The sequence below is a fragment of the Spodoptera frugiperda genome, chromosome 30, assembly GCF_023101765.2.
Source record: "Spodoptera frugiperda isolate SF20-4 chromosome 30, AGI-APGP_CSIRO_Sfru_2.0, whole genome shotgun sequence".
Taxonomy (NCBI): domain Eukaryota; kingdom Metazoa; phylum Arthropoda; class Insecta; order Lepidoptera; family Noctuidae; genus Spodoptera; species Spodoptera frugiperda.
In genome coordinates, this window is record NC_064241.1 from 7,515,005 (window position 1) to 7,525,358 (window position 10,354).

General features: G+C 34.5%; 1 protein-coding gene across 3 annotated transcripts; it reads right to left on the reverse strand.

The window, feature by feature from the left end:
- Window positions 1-4,880: 4,880 nt before the first annotated feature.
- Window positions 4,881-7,449, reverse strand: LOC118269982 (sarcoplasmic reticulum histidine-rich calcium-binding protein). Of its 3 annotated transcripts, XM_050707116.1 has the most exons (8): window positions 7,368-7,446; window positions 7,127-7,283; window positions 6,985-7,036; window positions 6,821-6,898; window positions 6,525-6,737; window positions 5,572-5,640; window positions 5,301-5,360; window positions 4,881-4,995 (listed from the first exon to the last, which is right to left on the reverse strand). In XM_050707116.1, exons 2-8 carry the CDS (start codon window positions 7,172-7,174, stop codon window positions 4,940-4,942), a joined length of 576 nt encoding a protein of 191 aa, XP_050563073.1. In that variant the 5' UTR covers window positions 7,175-7,283; window positions 7,368-7,446; the 3' UTR covers window positions 4,881-4,939. The 3 variants fall into 3 exon arrangements, with proteins under 3 accessions (XP_050563073.1, XP_050563074.1, XP_035441281.1); XM_050707117.1 differs by lacking the exon at window positions 5,301-5,360 and having other exon boundaries at window positions 7,368-7,449; XM_035585388.2 differs by lacking the exons at window positions 6,821-6,898; window positions 7,368-7,446.
- Window positions 7,450-10,354: the final 2,905 nt, after the last annotated feature.

Consider the following 10,354-nt stretch of genomic DNA (forward strand, 5'->3'; position numbering starts at 1 on the left):
AACTGAACTGAAGTTAGCTACAGTTGTGACAAAGACAATGCGTTGATAGGGATGTCTAAAAACATCGACTAAAATAATTAGTCGTACGAGATAACGAGTCGTTTCACAAGTTTCACTGCTTAAAAAATGTTTTCACTTGTGTCAAAAATATTTCATTAATTAAGGATACCTATTAATTAAGGTATTTAATAAATGTATGATATCTATGTTTCTTTTTGTTTTTTAAACATGTTGTATCTACCACCTGTGCATTAAAAATAAATGTTTTTAAGAGCTGAAAAAAAAGTTTTTGATTACTCTATGTTTACATCCGCGCGTTTTAAGTAAGAAAAATAAGTAAGTAAATAGGTATCTAGGTACCTTACCTATTCATTGATTTACCTAATTATTGTAAAACTTCATTACAATTTGTAGGGACCCACTTACTAATATTGAACTACCCGTGCAATCTCAGAATTTACAGTCATTTAGAGATGATACAGCTATCTAAATATTATAAATATAGGTATTGTATCGATACAACATTCCATTATTACGTAGACATGTTCGATTTGAAAATGATGTGCCGACGTGCGTCAGAATAGTTTTATTGTTATGCATATTGATAGAATACAGAGCTATAAAACAGGATTCAATGTTCCGGATAGTGCATCGATTATTGTGATGGGTAGCGTTGATAGTTGCCTACCTACCTTCATGACAAATAACATTGTATGGTCACGTCAGCCAAGTCCTAAATAAATATCGCTATTATCCTTTCTGTATATAAAAATCGTACCTACATAACATAGGTACCTGCTATTTACTTACTGCACAAGACATGTAACTAGTTGGTGGATGATTGGCTAACCAACCATACCAGTTAATGGTCGGTGAGTATAAATTAAGAGAAAACTAGCACCCAAGAAAATGACCTAGATTCCTAGAACAGGTTTGTATCCAACATGGGCTACTATTACTACTACTAACTACGTCAAAAATGATTATTGTCTAAGTACCTATTAACCTATGTATGAATGAAGAAAAGGGATCTCTATTTTTTCATAGAGAATAAAAAATATCGTTTTATCGGCGCACCCGTTTATCCTTGAAGGGGTAAGCAGAGGTGCATATTGTGGCACGTAATGCCACTGTACAATGTATACCTACACACTTTTCACCGTTTGTGTTACAAGTCCCATGTAATAGGGGGTGAGCCTATAGGTACATATACTGGGCACAAAACCAGACTCCGACCTACCACTGAGAAATTTTCGAAAAATCGAAAATCCCCAGTCCGACCTGGGAATCGATCCCGTGACCCTTGGCCGGCAGTCGCAATTGCGACCACTTGGCCAATGAGGCAGTCAATATCTACAAACTTAAAAAAAAAAACATTCACAAAGGGGTAAGTTTGACGATTTATTATTTTCTAAATGAACTATATATATAACTAAAACAATCGTATCTACTTATTTAGTTAAGTATAACAATACACAGACAGACTACTCACCTACCTTGTAATCGTTATCATCCTTCGTCAAGGACCTCATTCATCTGGACTTCGACTGTTACTATTCAATTAAGGATTGGAAATTCAATTATAAGTTTTGAGAGTCAGAGCTGAGAGCTCAAGGTATGCGCTCAGGCGTCTAAATTAATTCGTACTTTGAGATATGATTATCTGTTTACCGTTAAGACCATTGGGATTAAGAAGTACCCACGGAGTTGTGTTGATTAACGGGATAAAAGAAAAAGTTTAATCCGATTGGAAATAGGTATTGGAACCGCTCTAGTCAACCGTAGACTGGTAAGTAAAGTGGTATCGTCGAACTAAGTAATATACGGAGCTAGCACATCGATGCTTTTATAATTCCAAATTTAGATTTTATTTTTGTAACTAGATATTATGGCTGTTTCATTATTAATTCACTTTGTATTAAAGGTTTTAATCCCATGACTATAGGTAGGTAAGTACTATTGTTTTCTAATCCATTAATGCTTTGATGAAATTGAAATCTTGAAATAGATTTCTATTTTTGGTCATTTAAATCGATAGACAATAGATAATTATATTACAGTCTGAGTAAGTAAGTATTATTAATTTTACGTTTTACCGTAATAAATTATTTTATTGATTTTAATATAAGCAGGTGGGTACTTAATTATAAGACAGACTATAGAACAGTCTCACCCTTATACAGTAAGGTACCTTTATAATACTTTTCCTATCAGTTTTTGCCGCAGACTAACTTTGATAGAGCAACTTTTGCTGAAGAAGATTGCAATTTTACCTAAGTTAGAATTTCAAATCCCTAATGTGCTGCGACCGTTTTACACGCTGGGATTACGAGCTGACGACTGGGTCGACTGGCGTGGCTTGCATCACGTTCACGAACTGAAAATTGGGTTGTATTTATGTAGGTAAGAAGGTATGTATCTATGTAATATAAGTAGCTGCCTTCTGTTTTAGGACAAATAGAAGGAAGGTGGGTAAAACGGTAAAGGCTCTGCGCTTGTGTTGTGAATGTTATAATACCTACCCGCATATTATTTACTAATTTATACTTAGTGTCTTCTTTGATCCAGGTTATTTGTCTCGGGATTTTCTTGGTTTTTAGAATATTATCGACTATTAGTTGTTGTGTCCTATACTTCTGTCTTTAGGTACTAGTGTGCCGTGAATATTGTATCTTGCCACTATTGTGAACCTGTCTCTTCTGTGAACTTTATTCTATCTTCTGCTCTTGATCCGGAGTTCGTGTGGACATTTTATTATAAATATAATTATTTCATTTCTGCTTACCTAGTATCTTAGAAAACTACAGCTCAATTTAAATATGGTCTGGATCGGTGGATCATCTGGATCGACAAAATCGTTATGAACGTCTATTTTAGGCAATACCACAGGCAATACATTTGTCCAGAGTTAGGTACTTCCGTTGAATTTAGGTACCAATAGAGCTATTGTGTGTTGAACTTGAACTGATCAATATATTGATATCTACCATGAATGCTCATTCAATTCCACGCACTCACAGGTACATACCGGTTTTATTACCTAACATACTAATGTATGAACACAAGTTTTCTACGTTTCATTAACAAAGTCAAAGTCAAAATCATTTAGGTGCTTATTTCAATTAGTTAGACCAGGAAGGCACTTTTGAACGACTGTAACGGGTGATTCATCAACTCGCCCCACATGCCTACGGCCGGACGACTTGCAAAAGAATTTGGGACGACTTGCAGAAAATCAAAATAAATATTATTTTCATATTATATTATATATTCAATCACCCACTGTAACACGACACTTACGACTTAAAGTTAGATGTACTATAATAATCAGACATGTTTGGACATCTGAGTCACAAAATTCTACAAGCGCGCGTCCTAAGAACAATCGAGTGGTTTAGTTTAGCCAAGTGTCTCGTTAGAGATGTCTTACAGAAAGACTAATGCATTTAGGACGGTCCCTGGAACGATGTTATCGCATTTTCGTTGGATATATGTGCTATAAAGTTTCAGTTAATAGGTAGGTAGGTATCTACGTCTACATATGACGTTAAACTGCTGTCTATTTTAACATCCACAGCCATGGTTAAGGTTTATAGGATTAAATATTAAAGGAATACTAATAATACAGTGAATATCGCATAATTAACTATCCTTTCTTTCCTCGGTAAATACCTAATTAAAAATAATTAATTTTCGATACTAGAATTTAATCCTTAGAATCGACTTATTCTACAAATTCCTTTCATTCTTTACTTGATGTGAACTAAAATCTGAGTCATAACGTTCTTTAAAAAATACAGGTTATCAATTCAGACAAGACTATTATCTTCAATCTTGAAATGAGGTACCTACACACAAGTAGATATTTATTGGCAAAATAAATCGATTATAAAGTTATAGTATCGCCACCCAGCCGTTGTGGAGCGCAATATATTCGGCTTAATAGTGTAATTTTGCAGGCTCTTGCAATATCTTGCGGTGAACTCGACCAACCCCTGCCGACCCATGACAGACGCCAGATTGCAAGCAACATTCTGTCGTTCGCAGACGAGGATTGTAGCAACATTGTCGAGCCAATTTGTTTAAGTGTGAAATTCATATTTAAATACGCAAAAAACTTTCCATTACGACAGATGTTGCTAAGAAGATATTTGTTTTACATCAAAAATGTATACTTCAAAGTAAACTATTTACTTACCAACGTACTGAATATTTATCATAGATAAACATAATTGGCAATGTCTTGTGTCTTACCTTAAAATATATCTAAAGTGAAGTATCTATTGACGTCGGATCAGAGCAATAAAAGGTCGCGAGTTTCAATCCATACATTATGTATAGGGGGTTCTATCGACAACACCTTCTAAAATCAATATAGGAAAAATCGCGCTATGTGATTCTAGAGCCTAATCAAATAAACCGAGTGAAGTTGAAATTGGAAGAAGCTACGACTCCTGCTATTGAATAATTCATTAATTTCAGAAATCTTAGTTAAAAGTGGATCCAGTGATCTGTGGGATTTAGATTCTCAATTATATAAGTTTATTTAAAATCCATAATGGTCTGTCAATTACTCAAAGTTTCAGTTAAATATTTCCGATATTTTATTAATATTTTAATTTTAACTTTGATTGTCAGTATTTTAATAAAATGTTTGTAACATGCACATTGCAACTCAAGAGCGGTTGATTTGATGCGGTGACCTGGCATCACTATCGAGCCACAGCGCTTCACACCCGCGATTCAAAAGTGTCATGTGGTTCAGTACATTATAAAAATGAAGTAATTTATTGTTGAGACTTTATTTTGTGAGTCTTTATATACATCATTTTCACTTTGGACAGTCAGGAAGACTAGAGAAACGTGAATAAAAGAATAAATGAGAGAGCTAGTACTTTATTGAAAACTTTATTTATTCATCGTTTCTAAAAGCACTTGTTTACCCTTTACTGTTAGCAAGTCTGTCAATGTGTCTTCTGTAGCGACGATGGTCACCTGCAAATAAATGTTATAAGAAGGTAAAAAGATCGAATTATAACTTAACCTATTTTACAGAATGTTTATGAGATTATAAAAGATATTCCTAGCAGACCTAATTTTTGTAGCAATGGAAAATAAATATGTCTTCTTCAGCCCTGGGTGATGTCACAGGGAGTGTCAGACTCCTACTGCCAAAAAATAACCACCCAGTTCCAACTCTTGCTTTATGCCGGGACCTCGGTGTTTATATGACGGCCTATATACCTATTGGCATGGTACCTGCCCGAGTTGAATTACAAAATATGAATTTATCTACTAACCATCAGAATTGGCATCTGAATCAGAATTTTTTTGATACCTTCCATGTAGTTTTGGATTGTCTGTAAGTAAAATATTACGTGGAAGTAGAAAGATCATATAATAACAATTCATAATCGTAGCAGATTTTAAATCGCTAAAATATTATTTATAGACTTGAGTTACATTATTAAAGAGATATTATACTAGCTTAAAATACCCTGAGAATGTGAAGGATGGTGAGTAGTGAATACTATCCAAAAATATAAACTAACGACACGAAACTAAACGAACCTTCTTCTGGTTCAAAATCCGCCGCTCTTAAGCCTCTTGTACTTCTTAGTTTATCTTCATGGGACACCACTGAAAATTTAATAATTGTTCATAGTTTTTTTAAAGTTATTAAAATTATACATTAAAAAAATCTTTGTATCTTTAAAAAAATAGCAAAATCGTCTACTATAAACTTACTTAATACAGTGAAACCTCGCAGATAACCAGGTATAAATAAATATTTGTCTCATTTAAAGAGGGTTCCATAAACGGAGGTGAACATACGGGTTATTTCAGATAAAGTCAAAGTCAAAATTATTTATTTCAAATAGACCAGGATGGCACTTTTGAACGTCAAAGCAAATATTAAATATTATATTAATAACGTCTGTCTGTCTGTCAGTCCGCTAGTGAAGCTATGTGCTCGTTCCACAGCGTAGATTCCTATGGAAAAGAACGAGCGATGACGAAGAACGAACGATAAAGAGGTGCGATTCTTAAATAAAACAAAGTATAACACTGTGCACATTATAAATGAATAAGAATAAGTAAGTCAACAAACAAAACGATGTTATCTCAGTTACTGAGGTTTAGGCATTTAAAATTAGCTTGCTGTCTCAGTTATAGAGGTAACTAAGATGATTAATCGAAATAACGAATCCCAGATAAAGAGGATTGTTTTTCCCACTAATAGAGGTAATTCAGTGCCAATGGGTAGGGACCTCAGTATGAGTTCCATTTGTGGAGGTTTCTCACTTATCCAGGTTCCGCTTAACCAAGTTTCACTATAATAATCTAACCATTGCTTCAAACAATCAAACAGTTGTGCAGTTGATACTACAGAACTACACGACAAAATGGATAAGAATAGAAATTTTGAAATTAGCGGGTAACATCTCCATTTAATTAAATCATGTCTGCACTATCTAATGTAATCTAATCTGTTAGGGCTGTAATATAAAAAGAAAGTTTACCAGATTTCTCGTCCTCGTCATCATCACTGTCGTTGCTAGATTTGGCTGGTTTGGCGTGCTCTTTGCTCGATTCGTCCTTTTTTGGATGGTCTCTGTCTCGATCATGATCTCGATCCTCGCTTTCGCTTGATCCTCGTGGACTTGTCTTTTTTTTACTAACACTCTCGTTACTGCTATCGTCATCAGCGGCTCTTGGATTAAATTCAGCAGAATCTAAAATAAGAAAACTAGTGTGATCATTGAATACGTGTTTTTATTACCTGGTTCATCCATAGGAAACTATGGTAAAGATATACCTTGGAATTTTCGAACGTTAATTATTAAAGGAGCTCCGTTGCTGCCTTGTGTTATGTCAAACCCAATTTTTACATCAACTAAAAATATACACGGAGTTGTATGAGAGTCTGAATACTCGTATACAGTCGATTAAATGCTTAGACAGGTAATTGAGTTTACTTACGAGTTCTGGCACCTGATGATTCAGTAAGAGCGATTATCGTCGAAACCAATATCTGCAAGTTAAAACTGAGGATGAGTTCAGGAGTTGATGACGATATGATGATTCAATATGAAATACAAATTAAATGAATGCAGTCATTTACCGTTACAAAAAGCCATGTCTTCGGACTGTTTTCGCCTGGCAGCAACATGATCAAGTTTTAAAAGATTTTATTCCATGAAGTGAGATTAGTAAAACAACGCGGCGATACGCATTGATTTCAATTTTCTCAGTAACATAAACATTACATTTTTATAGCTCTGAAATTATAACAATATGTTTTATTGAATAAGTGAAAATATTTGGGTAATTGTTTGAATTTTTAATAAATCACATAGTCTTACGTTATACAATAGGATAGCCTAGTAAGTAATTGGATATTTGAATTAATTTTCATGGAATAATTTTATTTTGGTTGCTATTTATTTTTGCCTAGTCAAATTAGAAACTAGTGGAGGCCAGATCACTAAACAGCTTAGTAGTCATTGGGAATACTTTCAAGAACTTAATTTAAATAAATAAACACGACGTTGAAACTACAATAAATTATAATACACAGGGAAATTTTATTTTCAATCACTCTTATGTAATAAAACATATTTATGATCTCAGACGTTCTTCGTAAATAATATCGTAGTTTATTGGAAGTAGTGACGACATAAGTGCAAGCTTATCAATTATATTAACGTTAGTCGTAGTTATCACCTAATCTTGTACTTTCCTGTGAATTCCTAAGGCCTTTTTTTGAGTAAAATCATCTAATAACTTCTCCCGCCTTGGGCGAGAGGGAGTGTCAGACTCTGTCTAAAAACCACCCCGTTCCTTCTCCTGCTTTTCGAGCCGGAGCCCCGGTAAACCCGCTAGGTAGTCCGCAGACCTTATGAGTGTAGGTATATCTTCGAAAGTACAATAAGTGAATAAAAAAACGTATTATTCTACAGGTATAATTATTATATCCTACTGATTTGTTTTTGTGGTTCTTCGCGGTTGTCGCAGTGGTTATACCATGTTTGGTTTCTAAGCAACATGTTAGCGTTTCATTTTTTACACAAAACTCTTAATTGAAGTACGAATTTCTTCTAAGACATTGACTATTTACCAACAAAAATTTATATTATTTTTAATAGGATCAGTTCAATCTCCTAGTTATTTCAGAGATGGCTTCACTTGAAACTGTTCGTTAAATATATTACATTAAGTTTCATTTTTAATTTTAATGCAATAGAAATGAAACAAAGCCAGGTATTCTTTCCTGAACAGTCACAGCAGCTTCTGTTAAATCACATCCATTCATAACGTAATATGAGCAGAGATAATGTGTGCCCCGGGCGAGACAAATTTGCCAACTTTTTCTGTTGAACAATCTCTTTATATGAAATGGTTAGCGCCGAGAATTTCCTCGCAAAGTATTATTAGTAAAGTTGAATATTAACGTTTGTAATTCATGTTTTTAAATGTTTATTCAGGGATAGTTGTTTTATTTGTTTTACCTCTCTGTCTCTGTTTGTCATTGGCATGGTCGGTAGCTGCGGTATAAAGTAGTGGATAGCAAGAGGCAAGTTGTATGGAAGCTAGTCTTTTTGTCGATTAATTACTTTTTGTTTTTATTAATTTTACCTACTACAATGAAATGATGGATTAGGAAGGAATGTTGCCTTTTCTAAGAAAGGTAACTATGTAGTGATACAGTGCAAACGATCTTGTCACTTGCAAGCTGTTTTCCAAATGTGCATTAGTCTTCAAATTCGTTACTAGTCTGGTTACTACGGTACTGTGGTCGCCACTAAGTCACCATCACTATCTCTATTAACTTTAAAGAGGATTTGGGTTTGGCTCTTGACGATAATGTAATAGGGGTGCTTTTCTCCTAATGTTTTCTTGGAGACGCAGGATCTCGTTACCAGCAGCGTTTCTCTGTAAGTAGAAATATTGCAATTGCGTTGCACTCGCGATTTTCTCGCGCTAACCAAAATACCAATTTGGCTTGAATAACATATCAGGTACGTACGAATTCGTACAAAATAAATATCAATAACTTTTAAGAGTCTTCAATAGTCCCCACTTGAGTTTGCAGAATCGAAAATAAATAGGGTCGAATCATGTCAATGTTTTATAAATAAATAGGTACAATAATGTGCGTGACTGACCGCAGTTTGCTTGAAAATTGTCTCAGCAATTCGGATTTGTTAGAAATCCTCGCAAAAACCGACAGCTTAAAATTTACATGAAAAGTACGTGGCTTAACGTTGTGGCGACGAGGACGTGTTTTTACCTTGGGCTTTAACTGCTCACTCTTTATTCGAAATTGGCTTCGAGGCTTATTGGATAAAGAGATTATAAAGTGTTGCTTCGAGGGGTTAAGATCAAATCTTAGTAAATATTTATAAACCAGTTAAAGGGATCGTGTGGGCGACCAGCAATCTGAAGTTACCAAAAATATTAATGAGAACATACATGTAATTTGCAGGTATACTTACCTATAAAATTATCTTGCATGGCTCGATCTACCTACTGCTAATAATACAGCTACATTACATGCATAGTACACATATTTCAGGCGGGTTACCTAAAACAGATAAACTCCCAATTTCGTGACACTAAAACAAAATGAATAGGTCCATCTATCATTCCCAACAATCTTTTCTGCTTTTTAGTTTTAGTGTGAACTTATTCATTTAAATGTCACTTTAATGTGTCTACCTGAATATATGAAGTTGGAGAAAACAGTTTTGAGTTTATGTACAAAGTATACGAGACAAATGGAAGGTATTTTAGTTTGTTGGCGCTGTCTGCGAGATTGCGTGACGTTCTCCCGAATGAAACTATCGCATGACTTCCATAGCTCATAAACTTTGCGTTTATGAATGTCTTGGAAAAACTTTTTGTTCGGCAAAACTTTTGTTATGATGGCGGTATAAACCTGTGTCAAACATACATGTATGTGCCTATAACCATCTATTTACAGCTTATAAATGCGAATTTTGAAGACACGCCATGTAAAATCCCACATCGACACCGTAACATATCGAACTTTTTTATTGCTAAGCTACTATATGTTTTATTATAAGAACCAAAAATATCTTTTCATATAAATATTCGCATTTTCCAACTGAATTAGATTCGGTATTGATGCCATTTAAGTGTGAGTGCGAGTGTCACCATAAGAAAAAGAAACCTGTTTTCTAATGTGTAGTCTGAAAAATATTATACTTAATTTGACTTGTGGTCATACCTATGATGGATAAGTTTCATACGTATTTATATAGGAAACACTGGCTTCTGCGTAGTAAAGTATCCTATCATCCTAGTCAGCTCATACCCCGTTCAGTAG

What these genes read in the sequence shown, in the direction of transcription:
- LOC118269982 (XM_050707116.1), bottom strand. Translation starts at nt 7,174, where the DNA reads ATGTTGCTGCCAGGCGAAAACAGTCCGAAGACATGGCTTTTTGTAACG. An exon ending in ATCATCAGGTGCCAGAACTC is followed by an intron (nt 6,899 to 6,984) that starts GTAAGTAAACTC and finishes GTATATTTTTAG; the next exon opens with TTGATGTAAAAATTGGGTTT. An exon ending in TTCAGATGCCAATTCTGATG is followed by an intron (nt 4,996 to 5,300) that starts GTTAGTAGATAA and finishes ATTTATTTGCAG; the next exon opens with GTGACCATCGTCGCTACAGA.